This window comes from Meles meles, chromosome 20 (assembly GCF_922984935.1).
Source record: "Meles meles chromosome 20, mMelMel3.1 paternal haplotype, whole genome shotgun sequence".
NCBI lineage: Eukaryota > Metazoa > Chordata > Mammalia > Carnivora > Mustelidae > Meles > Meles meles.
This window is the reverse complement of record NC_060085.1, coordinates 35,536,490-35,559,239: the sequence shown is the minus strand read 5'-3', so window position 1 is coordinate 35,559,239 and position 22,750 is coordinate 35,536,490. Positions and strand designations below refer to the sequence as shown.

The following is a 22,750-nucleotide window of genomic DNA, read 5'->3' as shown; positions in this document are numbered from 1 at the left end:
TCTCTCTGACAGATAAATAAATAAATAAAATCTATTGATCTGTCCTACACATTCAGCGGATCTTCTACATGTATGGTTTGCAGTACCATGCAAATGGAAAATAACGGAATTATGCGGATCATCCAAAGGTTGGCACATTTCAACACACAATATCAAAAAGTTCACCTTTGTTCATATCACACCATTCTCATCAACAAAACGTCTAAATATTGGGATACTGTCAAGGTGGTAGATGCAACTTTTTCAGAAATCTGATTTTCACTTTAAATAAAGTATAATTTTATCATCAGCCACACATCAGTCAGCTCTTTTCCTCGAAGTGACAGCCTGGCTTCACTCATTTTGGAGAAAATGGGTACCACATTCCTAAGTCAGGATAACCACAGTGTGTCTGTCATTCTTCCAAGAAAATATAATGTTCCATAGAGAAGTGGGTGGTGTAGTTTGCTACTCAGACAGTTGCACAAATGCATTTTTTAGAACAACCATCATAGTTCAGGGTACAGCAGACTTGTTTTATGTGTACGTCACTCAGAGTATTCAAAAGACCTATGCTCAGGTGAGATTTAATAAAATTAATATTCCTTTACTGTCCATCAAGGACATTCTTACCGGCAAGTGGCAACTTCTTGTTGCAAGTGCGTGGTGGTGAAAATACAGTGGCCATTCCTACAGCTCGGTGCCACGCCTTTGAATCCATGGTAACATGCCAGTCATTTAACCACCCTTGTTTTGGCTTCATCGGGGCAAGTGCCAACAGAGTGTTGTTGTTATTATCATAAAAATGGTTTTTGCGTCAGGAACTTCCCCCAGGGTTCCATGGACCACACTTTGAAAACCGCTGTAGCAGAGAAGCAAAAATAGGCCCTCCAGTGTGAGAACCTGTGCAAACGGCCATCCACCTGCTCAGCAAGTTCAGATTACAGTGACTAAGCAGCCCCAGGAGAATTCTGTAGTGCTGTTCTTAAGATAATACAGAGAATCTTCCCCAACCTCTGTACTGGTGCCATAATTCCCTAGAGACCTTCTTCCCCTCAAGATCAAGTCCAGGGACATTTTGACCCTGTTCTTTGTATCCTTGTCCTTTGAGTTCAAGGTTCCAGAGCAGCTATGGCTTGTTTGTTTTGTTTTGTTTTTTCTGTTTGCCTCTTTCTGTTTCTTTTTTCTCTCACTCTCTGCCATTCTCCTTTTCTCCCTGAGACTCGCTGCCTCACAAATGTAGGTCTGCACCATATGGGCTTGAAAGAAATATGGTCACAAAGGAAATGGAAGTAGCTGGAGCACCCGTTGGCAAAGTTTAATATGGACATTAAAACATATGAATGAATCAAACCTCCTTAAAAATGTAAATGTGACATAATTGATCCTTATAAAAATAATTTCAATAAAAGGAAAGTTACTGGCAAAGCTGCATTGAAAAAACTGATCAAGATGTTAGTGGCTTCATCAGAGTATGTATAATTCTGATTAAAATGTGGATGTCACAGTGTTTTCAGGGTCCAAGTGACCAGTAGCCCTCAGGTTCTAAAAGTCAGCGCTGATTGTGTTTTTCAAGGGAAGCAAGTCTCTTTATCAGATTAGACTCGTGTCTGTTGCTTAGAAATGAGTGTATAATTTGGTGGGCTCCTTCTTTCTTCTGATCCCCTGTATGCTTGAATGGTTCAGCAGAGGCCTATAATCATTTGTTGTGAGTACATTCATAGAAAAAAAAGTTACCCCACTTTACTTTTCTACTTCACTATTTTTTTCTTAACAAGGAGCATTTCTCTTATTTTCACACTGCACTTAGTGTTCCAGAAGCATTAAATGACCCCTCTCCTATATCCGTATTTTGTGTTTCTGGATAATACACATGCCGAACTAAGCAAAATACCACATCTGATATTTTTTCCTCTAATAATCTCTGTTGCCGGCCTCAGGGGTCTCTCTGAGCTACTAGGAAGAAGCTTTACAATTTCTCAGTTTGTTAGACATCAGATTTGTATCTTTTAAGTTAGTGCACTTCCAAAATAGATGCTTGTGGTTTTTTTAATTCATTAATTAACATAATAAATATTATGTTCGGATCACCGAGCTTTAGATATTAAGTAGGATGTATAGAAATAGAAAAAGCATGGGGCGCCTGGGTGGCTCAGTGGGTTAAAGCCTCTGCCTTCGGCTCAGGGCATGATCCCAGAGTCCTGGGATCGAGCCCCACATCGGGCTCTCTGCTCCGCAGGGAGCCTGCTTCCTCCTCACTCTCTGCCTGCCTCTCTACCTACTTGTGATCTCTGTCTGTCAAATAAATAAATAAAGTCTTAAAAAAAAAAGAAATAGAAAAGCCATGTTAGTTATTAGATAAATGGGGAAATACAACAAAAAGAAAAAAAAATGAACAATACAAGATAATAGATACAAAATGTTAACGGGTGTTGGCCCTAATAGACTGCTTCTGTCTTAGTAGCAGTAGCCATTGGGGCATCCCAGAGAACCACCATCATGGCCTGTGGAGTCTGCAAATATTGATACCTTGCAGTGTCTACCATGCAGTGTACCATGGAGAATTGAATGTGATGATTTGAGATGAACTCAAAAAGAATACTGTCCCCCCAAATTTATGTAGACTAAAAATATCCTTGGTGACCTCGTTGCCCCTCCTCTCCTTCCTTGGAATGACCCCTATCCCATAAGAAACATCGAGGGCCTTTTATCAAGATACCAAAAGCAGGAGAGCTTTCAGTATTTCTGGAATCCTACTGGTGTTCATTACTTCCTCTTATGTGAAAAATGTGTCTCACACTCAATGTGGTTTGTATCAAGGTCACTAATCTCCATATGTGATTTCTGGGAAACCAACAGCCCACACCAAATCAGACCTGTCCCCATGTTGTGTTGGTACAAGAGAAAAGCAAAGAATTCTGCTTTAATCCTGCTCTTGACACTAATCAGAAATAACAAAATGAAGAAAATCCGTGATGGTATTACCCTTGAAGGCCCTGTAAAAGGAACTAAATAAAAACCAAGCCAGTGCTCTTTATGTTAAGGGAGTGAGGACTTCTGTAAAATGTGTCCCTTAAGCTGAGTGCCTATGTAGCTCAGCCTACTTTCTTTGGCATAGTCTCCTTTTTAAGCTTATTCAACATTGACTACTATAATTATAGTACATTTAGAGAAGTGAGTTAGCAGAGAGATATTATAAAAGGAGAGTTTCCAAGATGAGCATGGTAATAAGTAAGATTTGAATCATTGGAAAGGAAAGGGGAGGGAATTTGGTAAAGAATCAGAAACAAGGCATGAGATCTGTTCCACACTTGACAGTTGGTATTGGGACTATAATAGTAGTACAACCTGAAACCTAGGACCTGGGTAGATCAGAAGGCTGTGCTGGAGAGAGTAATGGCTTTGCAACAACATAGTATGGCTAAAACAAACTGAGGGTTTTGGAGGGGAGGAGGGTAGGTTGCCTGGCGGGCGGGGGTGGGTGGTGAGCCTGGTGGTGGGTATTATGGAGGGCACATTTCGCATGGAGCACTGGGTGTGGTGCATAAACAATGAATTTTGGAAACTGAAAAAAAAATTAAATTAAAAAAAAAATAAAACAAAACAGGGGCGCTTGGGTGGCTCAGTGGGTTAAAGCCTCTGCCTTTGGCTCGGGTCATGATCCCAGGGTCCTGGGATCGAGCCCCGCACTGGGCTCTCCGCTTAGCAGGGAGCCTGCTTCCTCCTCTCTCTCTCTCTCTCTCTGCCTGCCTCTCTGCCTATTTGGGATCTCTGCCAAATAAATAAAAAAACAAAATCTTTAAAAACAAAAACAAAGTTGAAATCATGTCCGTAGTCCGAGTCTACAACATTAGCTGGAAACTAAAAACCCAGACAGGTTTGCCATGTAGAAGTAAAAGTTGAGTAGACAACAGCAGAGATAGGAAAAGAAATGAGAGAATAAAAGAGGGACATTGGGTTTTAAATCTAATGACCACGCGAATGAAGGGTGGCACGGTTGATGGAGTGCGGCAAGTCAGAAGTGGGAACTCGCTAGAGAGAATGGGAAAGTATTACATTGTGGTGTAGTCACATCCTTAGTTGAGATAAGCCTGTAATGTCAGATGGGACACATGTGGAGGTACAGAGGGAGGAATTTGGGGAGTGGTCCAAGGAGAAACGTGATAGAAAAATGGGTAGGTCAACCCATTTTGAAGTCCCTCAGTAAACCACACTCACATCTTGCTGTCTTAGAAATTGTTCTCTTGCAGTACAGCTTAGTTAAAAGGAGAAACCAACCCAAACCAAAAATGTCCTGTCACAGGAAGTCGTTCTCAGCGCTTCCAATGGGGAACAGTTGCTAACTACCAGGACCTTTGGAGGAATTTCTCTGTACTCCATATAGATTTTTCATTAGCTTTCTCTGGGTTAGAACATAAATTCTCCTCCCACAAATGTCTGTGCATTCAGCTACCCTTTACCCAACCTTAGTGCATGACATGGATCCTTTTTTCTGAACAAACAACTTGTCTGTGAAGAGTCGGGAACATTCTGGACAATTCTAGTGGTAGTTGCTATTTAACCTGATTTAACACTGATATTTTCTGTTTTAACTGATGAATTTTTCAATTATATTCATATTAAAATCGGTTCACATCCCCAGAATGTGCACCATCATCCAGCTAGCAAAAAGGTGATGGGAAAAGGCGCCCATCATCCCAGCCTCTATGCTGGGATGTGACACATAAAAACTAAGTGTGGCAGACAAGTTCTACATGGGGTCTGAATTAAAATAATAAATAAGTGTTATTGCTAACATTTGTTAACTTGCTGAGTTTCACTCTGACACATGGCTATATAGTCTAAACAAATGACAGATATTTAATGACCAAGATAACAGGCATTTCAGAAACCAATAACAGGTTTTGTTAGTAGCATCTACTTCCTATAAATAAAGAAGCTAGTTTCTCTTGCTTGCGAAATGGCCATTTGGAAGATCCAAGATCCTTGCCATAATTCTCATTAATCTGTGACCTGTATTTTCAAGACTCTGTTGCTACACACAGTGTATTAGAGATTTTTGATAAAAGAAGTTTTAATTAATCAAATGAGACTTGATTTAGTGGGATTTTGCGGACAAATCTTTGTTCTCAGCTGTATAAGTACAACTTGTTTTACCAGTGGGTAAGGAAAGGCTTACTCTCCTCTTTGAAAATGGTAGTTTTATAATTACTTGTATTTACTTGCCTTATCACAGCAGAACTCACCAGCTGAGACACAGGATTATTTGTATATAAAAGACTCCTAGGTAAATCGAGCAATTGCATTTTGTGGGGGAGAGGGTTTAGTTTTTGTAACAGTTGTTTCTGGTATGAATAAAGAACAAATAATCTGAGACATTTTTTTTACCCCTCTTTAACTTGTATGTATGCTTGGCACAAAAGTTACCTGGATGGTTAATGTAGCCCAACCCATGACAAGTTTGAAAAACGTACAGACATTTATTAACACCTGCATGTACTCAGCATGCAAAGATGTTTTAGCCAAAGCTTTGGGTTTTGTATGGGCAGTTTTACTGTTCTAGATCAGGGCCTGCCAATACCTTTAGAGAACTTTAAAAAAAAAAAAAATTGTTTTTCCTTATTGTCCCATTTAAATCTGCAGCAAACTTCTTCTTCTTCTTTTTTTTAAGATTCCGTTCATTTATTTGACAGAGAGAGAGAGCACAAGCAGGCAGAGGTGCAGGCAATGGGAGAGGGAGAAGCAGATTCCCCACTGAACACGGAGCCTGATGTGGGACTTGATCCCAGGACCCTGGGATCATGACCTGAGCCGAAAGTGGACGCTTTACCGACTGAGCCACCCAGGCACCCCTGCAGCAAATTTCTATATTTCAAATAAGTCTGAAGAGAAATTTGCTTTTCTCTCAGGTGTTCCTTATGATTCCAAGTTAAGCCATAAACAATGAGCCTAGATGGTTGGTAGATTGGGTTCTTTTTCTCTTAGACAAGTCTTTCCAGTTTGGTTCTTCCATACAGTACCAAATGGTTTGTTTCAGCAACATAAACATCTTGCTTCTCTTTTGACAAATAAACTTTCAAAACAAGAGTCCCTTGTGGGTCCCTTCCTTATCCTTGCCAATCTCTCTAAATGTGCCCTTAACTCTCTTTATAGTTGTTGAGAACATAAACGTCTCTCAGTCAGAAACTTTGTATCCTGTTTCTTTTACTTTCTGGACCAAGGCACTAGCACCTTGTGGGCAGGTGTGGACAGGTCCTTATTCCTTATTGCTGCTTTCTGCCATACTGACGAGTTGGAGCCCCAGTCAGAGCAAAGCACATCAAGTATCTTTCTTAGCAGAGACACAGTAAAGTCACTACATGATGCTTTGGTCTGCCCAAGGGGAAAACAAACCTCGAAGATTAAAGTGTTTAGAGAGTGTTCTGTTGTGTCTCCACACACTTGGTGGTGTCCATTCTGCGAGTCTTCGGTTATTATGAGGGTGTGAGACCAAGAGGAGGGCGGCCATTATTCCTCTGATTCCTGTCAGACTGCTGTGGCTGACTAGCTGGAGAAAGTTTTTGTTCAGGGTTTGCTGCTTTCCCTCAGAGTCAGCAGAGAATAAGGGACTGCTGGCTGAGTGGGGACATGATCCCGGGTGGAGTGTGGATGCCCAGCAGCGCCCAGGGGTTGGCTCTCTGTCCCTGGCCTCTTTGCACATTTCCCAACAGTTGCTCAGCACCGAGTTTTTTATCTTCTCTTCCTTGCTCAATCCCTCTTCTCTTTTAAGGCAAAGTGGACCTGTTCTCCCACCTCGGCCCCCAGCCTCACCGAACACGCCTTTCCCTGCTCTCTACTCCTCCATTCGTTCTGTGGTTGGTCCGTGGAATGTGGCTCCAGAAGGAGGGACCATATCTTCTTGGCCCGTGTGTGTTTCTTTCCTCTTTCTGTTTGATCCTTATTGTCCTCTCTGTCCCCAGTTTCCGCACACTCTTTTCCTCCCCTTGCTTTCTCTTCATCTCCTACCTCCTTCCCTGTTCCCCATGGATACATCTTTTCTGAGACTGATTTCACTTCCTGTGGATGTCTGTCACGTCTCCTCCTTCCAGTCGCTGGCATCTTCTCCCTGAATACCCTCCTTAGTGTTAAATTCATCATCAGCAGTATTAAATCAGAGGACATGCTGGAGAAAATCCTGCTCTGTCATTGAGCCTTAAATCTTCTCATTGTTTAAATCGATAAACACTTCTGAATGTTTAAACTTTGCTGCACTTAAACATTACACCAAGTCTCACAGGACCTAACCTAAGGTATTAGGGTAGTGAAAGCTTTTTAGATAGAATATTTAAGTTTCCAGACAATCTACTAGATATGGCACTTCGAATCTTCATTTTACCTCTAGATGGTTCACATAAGTAGCTGAAATGTTTGCCATGTTGGACATCTGCTGCCTTACACGAGAAAAAGCTACTCAGCACCCCTTAGCAAGGTAGGCATCCAACTGGTCCATGTTGTTGGGGTCTTTCAGGAGACCCAGTGGCTCCTTCCCCATCTGGGGAATCTGATGAGAAATACGGCAGGGGTCTAAGAGACCAAAATATCACTTTCATTAACGATGAAGAAGGCAAAGGATGCACCATGCATACCGAGAGTGATCTTTCTTACTCTGAACCCCAGACACACCCAGTTACAGGCACCACGGATCCAGAGGGGCAGTCTGGGCCCCCTGGGAGAGCACAGTCCAAAGGAAAGGCAGTGGAAATGGCTGGGCTACACATGCTGTCTTTCTCCTTTCAGACATTCCAGTCAGAGAAGTGTCTCCACTGCCAGCGCAGAGCCAGTGGTAGTCAGAGATGAGACCCACCGTGTTATGCTCTGCTTGGAAGGAGACACCTCTCTGATGCACATCCAGTGATCAGTCTTCCCTGGACATGGGCTGCCTTTTGGTCAGGTGGCTGCCTCAGTCCAGCCAGTGGTCCTTCCCTCAGGAACAGGAGCCTGACATTGTTTCTGTGGGGCACTTGTAATAACGAGGGGTTCTAGAGCACGGCTGGCTTGGGGACCAGCACAGCCTAAGTCCTGCACATCACGACACCACCATCCGCTTTGTGGGCGTTTTCTGAGTGATCAGTCAGTTCATTTCCTGCCTCAGTTTCCATATATAACACTTGAAAGTCGTGTTTGATCGGCCACCAAAGAGAGAGAGAACACACTGCGATGAGGAGAGGGACACCCTGGTAGATTCTGTCTGTCCTATGTTAGAGGGTAGCAGGTGGTCCTCTTAATAAGACTGTCCCAGAGAGTACCACATTGAGGCTGGCCAAAGACAGAGCTATCTAGGAGGAAAGACTCCTCTCGAATGTTCGAGAATAGGCAGGACAAATAGCTTTCATCTCCCTCCCCCTTCTCTTTATTGGCAGTGACCGCCTGCAGTTCTGTACCAAGAAAGATGTTGAAACTATACCCCAGCTCAGTGGCAAAGAGCTTTGTGGTCATTGTCTTCCACAGAGGTGAGAACGAAGAGTGGGAGGCACTCAAGCCAAGCGCCGGCCACTGCGAGTCCAGCTGCCTGCTGCATCAGAAGCAGGAAGATGAGCCTGGCGTGAGATGAGCCTGGGTTCCCGTATGCCACAGCCACAGGGCCAAAAATGTGGACTGTAGACAGCAAAGGTCTGCAGACTTTTTCTGTAAGTGGCCAAATTTTAGACTTTGTGGGCCACGTATTCCCTATTGCAGTCACTCACCTCTGCCATGTAGCACAGAAGCACTGTAGACAATACAGAAAGGAACGGGCATAGCTCTGCCACAATAAATCATCGTTCAGAGACAGACAGTGGGGCCTAAGTTGCAGCCTGGTGTGGGTAGAGAAGAGGCCAGCAGCAAGACCTAGAATTCTGGAAACGCCTCATGGTCTCTGATTCTAAAGTCCTCTCCATCCTCAGCTCTGAATGGTTTTGTAAAAGTTGAGAAAGATTTGGGCTCTAAGAGTAATTTCTCATGGACCAGATTAGCAGTGAGGTCTCTCAGTCATTCCCCCATGCAGGTACAGAATCATGGGCCACGATGCACTGATGTCCCTTCTCAGGCAGCCGTGGAGTTTCAGAAATCAGGATTCCAGACAGAAGTCTCTCACCACCAAAATTACCTTCGAAAATTCCTGAAATCACCCACGTGTTAGAATATACATGAGTTGAAAGCCATGAGGTAGACTGAAGAAAGGCACAAAGGGGAGCTCCATGCAGATGCTTAGGTATATAGAACACCCCTTCTTTACAAGAATGGCCCTATTCCTAGTAGGTATAGAATTTTACGGCATTCTTGCTTGCCAGAGGATTCATTCAGTTCCAGTTTAATAGTAAGCCTCTCAGGGGTACCTGGGTGGCTCAGTGGCTTAAGCCTCTGCCTTGGGCTCAGATCATGATCTCAGGATCCTGGGATCGAGTCCCACTTCAGGCTCTCTGCTCAGCAGGGAGCCTGCTTCCCTTCCCCTCTCTCTGCCTGCCTCTCTGCCTACTTGTGATCTCCTTCTTTGTCAAATAAATAAATAAATAAAATCTTTAAAAAAAAAAAAGGACAAGACAGTAAGCCTCCCATACCAACATATTTTATATGTTGCTTTTTTGGACAGTTAACGTAGTTGAAAGCAAAAGCATCAGCAGCTCACGTGAGCCCTTGATGGATATATGTTAGAGTTGGTCCTCACCCTCACTAGCACGATCCTAAGTCTGTGCGCACCAGCCTCACAACCCCGCCATCAGCTTCCTGTCACTACGAGCAGTGGCTCCAGCTGGCATCTTGAGAACACTTGTCACACTCACACCCTCAGCGGTGGTTTCTTCTTACCGCAGCAGAAGAAATTATTGAGGAAGATAGAGTCCTATAGGGTATCTTAGTCATTCTTGATTTTTCTAAAATGTGGGGGATACAAGGCATTTCTGTAAGATACTCATCCAACCACAGTAACTTCCCAAGGTCACTCAACTTCTCGTGACCAATCCAGGTATAAAGTCTGAGTTTTCTCGTATGGAAATGGGAATAAACGTACAGCAGTCTCATGCGGTTGTTGTAAGAAGCAGATGAGTTTTCAAATAACCTATACAGGCCCTGGCTCCAGTAAATGTTAGCTGCCATCATTACCCGAGCTCTGGTTCCAAACTCGACCTAGGGGGGGACTCTGGGGGCTTTGGCGACTGTGTGCCGAGCAAGGTCTGAGATGTCGGGAGCACATCGTCTCAAACAGGGGAGGACTGCTGATGCAGCGGGACTCTACCCCGGACTCTCGATGAAGTATTCCATTTTTAACAGTACAGTAATAGGACAAAAGAGATGTGATAAGTTATCTAAATTTACATGTCACCAAGAAAATGGACCTCTTCTATCTGCTTGTCACTTGAAAGGAGAATAATGAAAGAGGATCAAGGGCAAAAGGACAGAGAACATTTTAGGAGGAATCTGCTGCTTTGTAGAATTGGGTTCGTTTCCACTGACCTCCTTTCTCCTCGGGACAGAGGGGGGAGGATTCCATTGCTTAGAGCCAGGGTCGAAGTATTGGAGGATTTATGGGCAGTGCTGACTCTGTCCCAGCAGCTCCGCCGTCGACAATCTGCAAATGAATCACTTTGGCTGTAGGCCAGTGAAACTGTATTTATGGACACGGAAATTTGAATTTCATGTAATTTTCATGCATCAGAAAATATTATTCTTCTGATTTTTTTCCCTAACTATTTAAAAATGTAAAAACTATTCTTAGCTGATTTAGAACTGCCCTGTCTTAGAACACCAGGCCGAGAGACAGACCTGTCATGGCTCCACTGGTAATTTGACCTGAGCAAATCATTTAATGTTTCTGGGCCTCAGTTTCCTCTAGTGAAAACAAGAGATTTATCCTAAGGGATAATTAGGATTCTTTCTAGCACTAGAAGGTCAGGCTGTGTGGTTGTCCTGTGGCTTTGTAGTCAGATAAACCTAGATTCTTTTTTTTTTTTTTTTAAAGATTTTATTGATTTATTTGACAGAGAGAGATCACAAGTAGGCAGAGAGGCAGGTAGAGAGACAGGAGGAAGTAGGCTCCCTGCTGAGCAGAGAGCCCCATGCAGGGCCTCGATCCCAGGACCCTGAGATCATGACCTGAGCTGAAGGCAGAGGCTTAACCCGCTGAGCCACCCAGGCACCCCCTAAACCTAGATTCTTAATCCTGGCTTAGCCTTTGACTTGCTGGGGGCATGGGGCAAGTTCCTAAGCTTCCCAGTTCCTCAGTTATCTCATTTGTAAAATGGGAATTAAAAACAAGGTCTTCTTGGGCGCCTGGGTAGCTCAGTCAGTTAAGTGGCTGCCTTCGGCTCAGGTCATGATCCCAGGGTCCTGGGATTGAGCCCCACATAGAGCTCCCTGCTCAGCAGGGAGTCTGTTTCTCCCTCTCCCTCTGCCTGCTCTGTATCTCTCTGTCAAATAAATAAAATCTAAAAAACAAAACAAGGTCTTCTTTAAGGTTGCTAATGGTTGAAGTGATATGATAATTGTGAACCCCTTAACTCATGTACCCAACAGATATTAATTGCACCTAGTGTATATTCAGTAAGTGCCAACTATTGCTTTCTTAAAAAAAAAAAAAAAAAAAGCCCAGCTCCCATATACATCCAGACTGGAGAGTAGTTTTCTTCACAGCCCTGTGATAAGCCTGACGGGGCGGGGGGGGAGTACCTTTTGAACAAAACCCAGTAATTTCTGTCCAGTGTTACCTTCTCTTGCAAGTATTGGAAGCAAAGAATAGATTTTGATGAATTAACCTTGCGTCTCTGATTACAGCTCTCTCACTCCACCTGCTGGCAGGAAGTCAGTGGTAAAACATGCACCGGTGGAGACTTAAAAATGTAATAATTATTCTTTTTATAATATCCTCTGCCAGTAGACTGAGATTTCATTATCAAACCATTCCCGTTTGATTCTCTGTGCATTGCCATTTTTAAGGCATCGGGCAGATTTGAAAAGCTTAGCAGCTTTTCGGCAAGCAGATGTTAAGAAGTGCTTGAAGTTGAACAAGTGTGAGTCAATCAGTTATCTCTTTAGGTGGTTATTAAAACTGTTGTCCTGCAGCCTCATTGAAAAGCAATGCAGCATTTACTAAATATTAGAGGATGTCAGCAGCACTATTTAAATGTGGGGAAGAGATCAATTCCCTTTGTAATTGCGTACTCAGGCATAGACACTGTCTTTGGAACTCTTAATTCTGTGTTGGAGTTTAAAGCAGCTATGGTGGTTTCTATTTAGAAATAAAGACAAGGAAGGGGATGGGGAGCAGGTGTCAGCCACCTGCTGAATCAAGAAGAAACCAACCTTGAATATTCAAAAGAGCAGCGTCAATGAAAGGAACCCACACATCAGCAAACATCTGCCCAAGGCTTCCCCTTTTTTTCTTTTCCAATGATCTCCTTTCGACGCTGCTAGTTTTCTTTTTGACCCTCTTCTCTGTGTGTTCCCACTTTGCCCTTGGAGCTGCTCTCCCGCGGTAATGAGGGAAGCAGGGTGTGTGGACAACAAAGCAGAAGGGTCCAGGGAGAAATCAACCTGGGTGCTGGGACAGAGTGCTGGCAGATCAGGACAGGGGCTGCTGCTCTGGGGACTTGATGGGCTCAGTTTTTGCCCTTGCTCTCTGTATCTGACTCTTGTCTATACCTCTTTATTTTCATGTGTCTGTATCTCTGGGTTATTCCTCATGACTCTCTCTTTCCCCTCCCCCCCCACCAACTCCTTTCTGTCCCCCCCACCCCTTCCCTCTCCTCTCTCCTTTTCCTCCTTCTCTTCTTCCTCCCTTTCCCTGTCCCTCCCTTGCACATGTTGGGCTTCTGAGTATGCCTAGCCTGTACTTAATAATTAAGGCTATAATTAAAGTGTAACTGCAAGCATAATTAAAATTCACTTTAATGGATCCTGGAATTGTGAAGCAATTAGGCATTTTGATATGGCCCTGTAGGAACAGCTGGAAGGAGAGAAGGGCCCATTTTCCTGAGGGCTGTTCCACCCCTCTTCTGGCCCCGCCCCCTAGCTCTTAACCTTGAACAAGAGGGGCAGCGGGAGGCCAGGTTGAAGGGAAGCAGAGCTGCTGGGCAAAGGAGGGGCAGCAGCTAGGAGCCCTCCAGGCACTCAGCCAGCCAGCTGCTCCTCGTCCCTTTTAGAAAAGGAGGCCACTACAGAAGCTGAGAAACTCGGAAACAGTCGCACCTTATTTTCAGGTGGTTTGGGGCTTCTCTTTCAATGCTAGTAGTTATTTGGGGGATATCAGGCAAGCAAAGTGATCAGAAAAGCACCTCCCACACCTCACCTCCTGAAGCACACTTGCCATGTATGAGTCTGTCCATCGTCATTCAGTCCATCAACAAGCAGGTGCTCTGTAACAGCTACTGCGCCAAGTTCAGAGGGATCCTGGTGGGCCGGCCTAACACAGTGTCAGCCCCCACAAATCTTGTGTTTGGTGGGCAAGAGAGAAATGTTATTGAGCAGTCCCAGTAGTGCTGTGATTCTGGACGTACAAGGTACTGCAGAAGCTCTTTGACAAGCCCCTGCTCTAGTCTGAGGGTTGGGGGAGTGGTGACGAGGAAGGCATCCCCAACAAAATGCCATTTAAACAGGTCTCACACGAACATTTGGGTACCAGCCGAGCAGAAAGAAGGCAAGAGTTCTGGGTAGGGGACTCAAGGCCAACCGCCCCGGCATTTCTGCAGTTCACAAATTTCTAAATCAGTCCTGTTTCCCCTTTCAGAATACCGGGTGCTCCGTGGCGTCCCAACCAAGGCGTTAGTTAAGGAACTGACTTAGTCAGGTTTCTTGGTTGCAAGGAAGAGCAGTCTCAAGCAGTCTCAAAAACCTGAAATGGTCAAGAGCTGGTTTCATCCATACCCATGGAAAGGAATACAGGTAAAAGTGCATAAACAGTTCTCAGAGTGGACGGGAGCCAGGATGCAGCTGGCCCCCAGGAGGACGGAGCTGGGGCATGGAGGCCGCCCTTTGGAACGTCCCTCCAGCAGCCTGTGCCCGACAGCACTCCTTTCTGCATGTTTGCACTGCCTTCCTCTCGCATGCTTATTACTTAGAGCTGTATATGTCCTCTCGGGGCTGCCCCGTTCTATTTCATGTATACTACCCATTCAGATTCTCAGCAGAGCAAATCTAACTGGACAAGCTAATGACCATCGTCTGTATTTGGATCACCCTTGGATCAGGTGCAGTCATGCTGTGGGGACAGTCCCTATCTGCCTCCAGGCAAAGAACACCACGTGGTCCCTCCTCTAGCAGGAGACTGGGTAGGGTAGGTACAGCCAGACAGGGAGGTCAGAAAAAATGGACACCTGAGTTGTACCTGATCCCTGCTCTTAAGTAATTTATAGCATCATTGAAGTTTAGATGATCTCATGCGTGGGAAAGTGCTACAGATTTTAAATGTCAACAGGAGTCACCAGGAAATCAAAAACCGAGTGGGAAGAACAAAGGATTTTGAGACTGAATCCTGTCAATCACTAAGCCTCAGTGCTCTTGGCCAAAAAAGTAAATAAATGAATAAAAAGAACTCATTTATAAACAACTGACTCACAAGGTCTTTTAGAAACACGAAACTCACAAGTTCAAAGTCTCAAAGTATTGTGGGAAGACTGAAAAACAAATATTCTTTTTTAATTATCATCACTGTGATTACGATGATGATGATGTCATTATTTATAAAAACTGTAAGAAGGGGTCATCCAAGGTTCAGCATCGATATTTCAAGCATTAGGTCCAGAAGTCATTCAGACCAGTGCAAGATCAAGTTCAGTGTTTATTCCACTATTTCCTAGCTATTACTAGCCATGCTAGCTAGACTTTGACCTTTAACTTAATTATGCCTCCGTCCTTCCCTCTGTAAAAGGAAAATAGGAATAGTCGCTATCTCGGGGTTGCCATTGAGGAACAAATGAACTAATATACTTGGGACCCTGGAACAATGCATGACGCCTGCTAAGTGAGAGCTGCTATTATTGCTTTTGTTAATGTTACCACTCCTACCGGCACTGCTGATTCTTGTACCAGTCCAGCTACACAGAGAGAGCTTGACAGGCTTGGGCAAGATCTGTGTGCACAGGACTCTCCCCAAAGGAAGGTAGAGTCAGAGTTGAGGAATGTTCAGGCAGGTGATCTTGCATCTTGATGTATGAGGTTCTTGGGGGCTGCTTGTTGAGACTGGAGATGCTCTGAGAGAAAGGAAAGAGGGAGAAGAGCCTTTTTTAATCCTAACTTAGATTTCTCCCCTGGCAAAGAACTCTAGTCCATGTCTCTGCTGAAGGAGATAGAAATTTATATATTTAACTTTCATTGACCTTGTGGTCCAAAGACCAATTCCATTCTGTGTCAGTCAGGACTTTGCTTCACATCGTGTCATGATTCCATGAAAGTCCTACGCACAGATTAGTGTCAGAATCCCTTAGCCTTGCATTGAACACCTGCCACAGTCTGATCCTCTGTCCTACTTTTCAACCTCTGGGACCTTGCCTGAAACTTTACCAAATGAATCAAAATGAACACTGAGGTTGTATTAATGAAACAATAAATCTTAATATCTGCATTAGTTAAGTAACCAATATGTAACAATTTGCCCTGAAATTTAACAGCTCAGCACCAGGAAGGTTGTTGATCTCATAGTTTCTCTGGTAGCGAATCTGGGTGTGGCTTAGCTGGGTCCTTTGGCTCAAGGTCTCAAAGCTGCAGTCCAAGTGTCAGCCAGGGCTAGGGTCATGTCAAGACTCCTCTAGGAGGGTTGCTTCCAAACACACTCCTGTCGCTGTTGGCAGGATGCGGTTCCTCGCAGGCTATCAGACTGTAGGCTTCAGTTACTCCTTGGCATTCGGCTGGAAAGCAGTCCTGGGTTCCTTCCTTGTTGACTTCTCCATAGGACAGTCCACAGTATGGCAGTTGGCTTCATCAGAATGAACAAAGAGTCAGAGGGAGCAAGAAAGAAGACATGGGCTTTTGTGACTTAGTCCGAGAGGTGACCTTTCATCACTTTTGCTCTATTCTTACTCATTAGAAGCAAGTTGCTGGCTCCACCCACAGCCAAAGGGATTATATAGGGGCATGAGCACCCGGAGGTGGGGACTGATCATAGCAGAGCCATTTTTGGAAGCTGCCTACCACACTTAAAATGTAACATGTCTGGGGGTGCCTGGGTGGCTCAGTTGGTTAAGCCACTGCCTTCGGCTCAGGTCATGATCCCAGGGTCCTGGGATCGAGCCCCACATCAAGCTCTCTGCTCAGCAAGGAGCCTGCTTCCCCTCTCTCTCTCTGCCTGCCTCTCTGCCTACTTGTGATCTCTGTCTGTCAAATAAATAAACAAAATCTTAAAAAAAAAAAAAAGTAACATGTCAGTTAAAGTAATGCTGACTCCTGTAACAACAGAGAAACACTGAAATGTGAGTCTTAATGTAATAGAACGTTCTTACCCATTCATATAAAGGCTAAGAGGGTAAGTGAGTGGGGTGCTCTACTCTACAGAATTATTATAGTATCCATGCTGAAGGAGTCGTTGCCATCTTCAAAAAGGTGTCTTGGCTGGCAGTGTTCCAGAGTGCAGACAGGGAAAACTGGGTGACTACAGAGGCTCATATTGGTAACTTTTATAGGTGTGTGTTTCATGTCCACTCACATGCCCTTGGCCAGAACTCAGTCATATGATAACCACGTAGATGCAAGAAGGCCTGGGAAATGTAGTTCCTGGTTGGGCAGCTTCCTCCTGGCAACAGCTGTCCCATATAGAAGAAAAGCATGAAACTTTGGTGGACAGCCAGGCAAGTCTGCCACAGACACACAGAAAGACATTTATGAAATCCTTTCACATGTATTATTCCATTTGCTTCTCACCATACTCTGTGCTATCAGCATTATTATTCTCATTTTAAAGAGGAGGAGAGGTGGGGCATGGGGGGCAAAGGGAGAGGTAGAGAGAGAATCTTAAGCTGGCTGCTTAAGCACAGAGCCCACGACGTAGGGCTGGGTCACACCACCCTGAGATCATGACCTGAGCCGAAATCAAGTTGGAACGCTGAACCATCTGAGCCACCAAGGCGCCCCATTATTGTCATTTTATAGACAGGGAAACAGATTGGCGTATCTTTTAGAACACATAGGCTTGTATAATTAGGGCGAGCAGAGTTCAAGTTCTCATCTCTGTTGTGTCATCTCTGAAATAGGGACAGTAAGATCTAGGCGCCATCGTCGTAAAGATTCATGTGCTGCTCACAAGTCACTTAGCATTATATCTGGAATATGGAAGTGCTTAATGAGTATTAGTTATGGGGCAGATGATCCTAATTTTATGCCTGGAGATAAAGAAGTTGAGACTCAAAGGAGTTACATGATTTACCTAAAACTATACAACTAACGCACAACAGAGAGAAGCCGGGGATCTTAGGTGATAACTTCCCTACCTTTTGAGTTGTTGCTATCCACAGAGGCCATTCAGCAGATTGCTGTGGAAAACAGCAGTGAGTAAGCCTTGAACTAAAGACGCAGTGGCAAGTGTCCCCTTCCCCACCGCTGTGGGGACCCCAGCCTCCCAGGAGAATCAACACTGCATCTCCTTGCCAGCACAACTCTTCCTCTTTAACTCTGCCTTTGCCTCTTTGGATGAAACATGCTGACCGAATGCCTCCTTTTTATTTGTACACGTAGGTCCTCCAAGGCCTATGTTTCAAGGTCTTTGTTTATAAATAGGCTCTGTCTTTGCTAACTAGATAGAAGCATAGGAAATGATGTAAGATGAGGTATTTCATTAGACTCTTAAATTTTATCACATTTCTCCTATGGGCTCATTCGCCCTGAAAGAACAGAGAAGCAGTTTGCATGCTAAACAGTCAGTTGCAGAAGCACACCTTTGGGCAAGGGGGTGGAGGGTCGCTTGGCCTGCAGAAGCTACAAATCCAGCAGGAGTGGGACACCGAGACACCCCCTCAGAGGCTGCAGTGCTCTTTTCGGGTCCTCTGCCCTTTCTGTCAGGGAGGGGAGGAAGCAAGAACAGAGGTGTGGAATACTGTCTTTCCCAAAGCAGTAGACTGGTGCCATCAGTGGTGGGTTCTCAGATCGTTAGCTGAGTGCCAACTCAGACCCTTCATTTCAAGAGGTCTTCAAGACAAATGACTTCTGGCATGGGCCAAACCTGCATGAAAGCCACTTGACTATAGATTATCAGCAGAAATTTCAGCTTTTATCAGTTAAAAAAAAAAAAAATCCATTGGTCTCATGCAATTCCTATCCTTCATCTTGTTTTCTAGCCAGACCACCACTTGTTAGAGATCTTGCCACATCCTCTTCCCTGTCAATGACATTGATTAAAACCTATAATTAATTCATTTCCTGGTGAAAAGCTAGGGATTGGTCAGTCCTTGCATCTTCTTGTGTTACTTTCAATATTCTGTACCATCCCATTCTTTTTCTTTAGATTCCGTATTCAGATTATTCAAGCAAGGGATGAATCCATTTCAGAGGATTTTCCTCTTTCAAACTAGTTGACTAAGTAGTCACTAGTTTTTCTTTGTTCACAGTCTTGTAAGAATCTTGCAAATCATTATCTGCATTTTTTTAAATGCCAGAAAAAATATAGGTAGCATCTTTGTAATGCCAGCTATTTGAGGTGAAAAGAGCGAACAAAACAAAACAAAAGCCATAAAACAAAAAAAGTGTATTTGTCATCTGAATATATGTAAATAGCTAAATCTGGATCCTAAGAAGCTGAAACTGAATTTAATTAAATTGTGTTCATGAGACCTGGGCATTGCACAATTTCTGCTTCCCGGGAAACTTCCCGGGGCACCACCTCCAGTTTCCTTTCAGTGATTCTTCGTACCCCCCCAACCCCAACCTTCTAGGAACCAATGTCCACGAGGCCCAGAACATTCTCAATAACAGTGGACTCCCCATTACTTCGGCCGTCGACCTGGAGGACGCAGCCAAGAAGTCTGTGGCCAGTGTGGCTAAGAAGTGACAGCTCTGTCCTGACCCCTTGGAGGAAGAAGTCCATTTTGCCAGAAAAAGTAATGTTTCTGTCATCACTGTGAAGGAAATGATTATCCCATTGGGGGAGAAAGGAGAAAGGATGAGCCAGGGAATGAATCACTGTACCTAAGTCTTAAATCTGCATCTCTGCATTTTCTTGAATAAGACAGCTAGACAGCCAAATAATCTGATCTCACTTAGAACCTTTATCCATGTCCTGTTCTCATACTTTTCCGTCATGGTAAGACTGCTCAGTAGGCATATTTCACCAGCTTTGGGGGAGCAGTCTATTTGGCCAGTGTGTGTATATACACAGAATTTGAGAACAGACCTTGGTTCATTTACAACAATTTTACAACAATTTTTAATAAAAAAAAATTGCATGCTGTAAAAAACTCAAGATTCCATTTGAGAGACTATCAAAAAGGCACAGCTAAGACATTCGGAAGGGTTGTGCACACCGCAACAGCTTCTACGAGTTTCTAATTCCAATGCTTAGAAAATCCCTGAATGTTCTAAAACATACTATCTACAGTAAATGATCCACATTAATACCCCACATGTGTATTCGACTGTTTGCCTTAATATTGATTATACTGTTTACCTCACACTAAAAATACAGCCAGAAGCCTTATTTGTGATTTTGGCATAGAAGGGTCTATTTCAATGTCAAAACTGAAGAATGTTGATTCTTACAGAAATCTCCATAATTAAGTCGTTTCAAGACAAGACCGTGGTGAAGATAAAATTCTGTTGTGTGGGTGTCTTTTCTCCCCTCTTTTGTCTGTCCAGAATCTACCGGCTGGGAAAATGTAATTGACAGAATGTGGCTTTTTCTCATAATGTCCATTTCTGTGGTGGGAAGGAATTTGAATTGAGTCTTTGTTTAAATTTTGGTAAATTTTTATCTGTACGCAAATTTAAATAAAATTATGTTTTTTAAGCTCTAAGGGCTGTGTATTTCTCCTTTTAGTCGATTTCATTTCTCAAACAGTTTTTCTTTTACATCTTAGGTGTGACTTCAAAATTAGAGAATTTGGGTTGTTCTGGGATTATTTCAGTTCTGTTCAACTTTGTCAACCACCATTTCTGTTAACAGATTTTGCAATGAAAGAATAAAAATTTTATATAAACCAGAAGCCCAGGTAAGTGTCATAGATGTCTAACAGGTTAAAATATGACTACAGTCTGCACAATGCTGAAGGAAATATATACATGTAAACTTGTTCCATTTAGTGAGGCTCAGTTGCCAACATTAAAAGTTTTTCTTTTAGTGTAGAAATGTTTAGCAGGCCAAATTTTTCTGTTTTTTTTTGTTGTTGTTGTTGTTGTTTTAATCAGTTCACACTGTTCTCATAAATTTCACAGATGGACAACAGTTAAAAAGTCATCTTTTTCTAGCTCCATATTTTCCATGGAGAGAAAAACCATTCAATAAATCAGTCTTATGTCCTTTTTTAATCATTATGCAATGAATGAAAAATATTAATAATGTCTTTTTAGGTGTGTTTTGGTTCTTGATTGTGGATAACCAGTTAGTATGATGAAAGAAACAACATGTACATTGTCAGACAAAAATCAACATATTTCTATTTCTTTTGCCCTTTGTAAAAGCCCATGTTCCTATAACTGCATATGCTGTTGTTTCTAATGAATCCAACTTGGAGAAGGAGATAAAGGAATTAAATCATTTATGTGATTATTATCTAAAAGGATTAATAACAATCAAATAGTTCTTTATTTTCAAAGAAGTGGTTATTTGTCAGAACTAAGGATTTTTTTCTCTTTCGGAAGGCCCAGGTGTCTGAGTTTATGTTGCTCCCGTGGTATCTTGGTGCCGAGCACAGAACAATTTCTGTAAGTATTTATAGAATGAATCACTGGTGTGCGTGTGTCGACCCACCTATTGTGACTAATGACACAAGGTAGAATCAGGGACAGTTGGTGGTGGTGGTGAATCTGAAGTCCTCCAGATGTCACCTATACCCGCATTCCCTACATTTCTGACCTTCCAGCTTCCCCTTCTAGTCTGTCCACTGCACCATGTGTAAGAATCAACAGCAATTTTCTTTAAGTCAGATCAGTATTTTGGAAAGTTGGCCCTGTTCAAAGCAAGAATATCCATGAAAGGAGGTGACAGTCTCAACCCAGTCCTTAGTATGGAAGAAGCCTACGGAGCAGTATACACTTCGCACACAGGATTTTAACGGATTTGCTGGTCTACCCATCGTTCTCCGTGTATCAACATTCACTTCTTTTCAGTTGATTAACGTATGGTATTTGTCCAGACTCTTGTCTGACAAAAACCTAACTCAACTTTAAGAAAAATGGGGGAGAACTGTTTTGCTCTTGTGATTACAAAGGACAGAGGTTTTTGGTTACACTTAAGGCTGGATCCAGACCCTCAAAACCTCAGAACCCAGACTCTGCATCTCAGAACAGCTTGTCTCTCGTTGGCTTCATTCTCATCTCATTTCCACAGGCTGGCAAAATGGCCGCTGTTCATGCCAGGTTCAAGTTGAACATCCCTGAAAGAAAGAGAGGGAGCAGATGAGAAAGAGAGACTGAAAGGAAAGGAGGGAAGGAAAGAGGGGGAAGAAGGGGAAAAGAGAAGAAAGAAGAAAGATAGAAAAGACTAAGGGAAGAGCAAGGAAGGAGGGAAGCTACTCTCTTATGGGAATTAAAGAAACATCTCAGAATTAGGATAACCGACTCTTTTTGACCAGGAAACAATCCCTGAAACTGTCCTTCTGGCCAGGATTTTATAGGGCTATCATGAGTCTGTGTTAAATACCTACCTTGTTGGCCTGAGGCTGAGACCAGCCTGACCCAAACTATCAAGAGCTGAGAGCGAGGGAAGGAGAGGCAGTTCCCTCAGGAAAGCTGGAGATCTACTAAGAACAAACAGTGTATGCAGGGAAGGGAAAATAAGAGATGACAACCACAGTCATCAACCACGAAGCAATGAGGTGGAACAAATTACTCCATAAGGATGCTTCCAACTCTAGAATTTCATGGTTCCATTCTATTAATTTCTTACCTGTTCTTTGAAGTACATTTTTACACAGGCACACAAGGTAGTAGTTTTTTTGTATAGATGTTACTTGAGTCATCTAAATATTTGACCTCAATTGGTTAGTCTTGAACAGTAATGTCCATCTAAGAAATAATGACATTATGGCACTTAGCTTAATTTTGGTTTTGTATTTATGTTTTAATTCAATTCATAAATTAGCCAAATAGCCAGGAAACTTTAAAGGATCTGACTAGATCTGTGAATCATTTTTAATTAGTTCTTTTATGACTTATATTCTGTATACATCCTCTCAATTTGCTGAGGGGGAAAATCATCCTAAAAAATTATACTGTTTTTTATTCAAGGTCTTAATAAAACTGGGAAGAAAAATTATGTTTTGACATTTCTAAATTAAACATTTAAAAGCCTGTGATCACTTGCAGGATGTAATCTATGTTCAAAAAATTAAACTAAATGAAAAACATATAGCTGTGGTTTAAAAAAAAAGCAATGTGGGGAAGAACAAGGAAGAATATGTTCTTACACATCCTTCTGGATCTGGAGTTGGCAAATTAAGATGTGAGGGGCTATTACAGTAAATAAAGTTGTATTGGCACACAGCCATGCCTATTTATGTTCACATCGTTGATGGCTGTTTTCATGCTATAATAGCATGTGATAGAGAAGTTATGACCCTAAAATATATATTACTTGGTTTTTTAACAGAAAAATTAACAGGTATGTTCTAGTCATCTAGATAAAATA

The 22,750-nt window shown here is 43.0% G+C and overlaps 1 protein-coding gene across 1 annotated transcript in view; it reads left to right on the top strand.

Annotated features, from left to right (window-relative positions):
• Positions 1-19,919, top strand: part of SUCLG2 (succinate-CoA ligase GDP-forming subunit beta) — a 278,381-nt gene extending 258,462 nt beyond the window's left edge. Inside the window, exon 11 of the mRNA XM_045990720.1 lies at positions 18,843-19,919. Within this exon, the coding sequence (XP_045846676.1) occupies positions 18,843-18,958 (116 nt within the window). The 3' untranslated portion in view covers positions 18,959-19,919. The remainder of the gene's footprint in view (positions 1-18,842) is intronic.
• Positions 19,920-22,750: the final 2,831 nt, after the last annotated feature.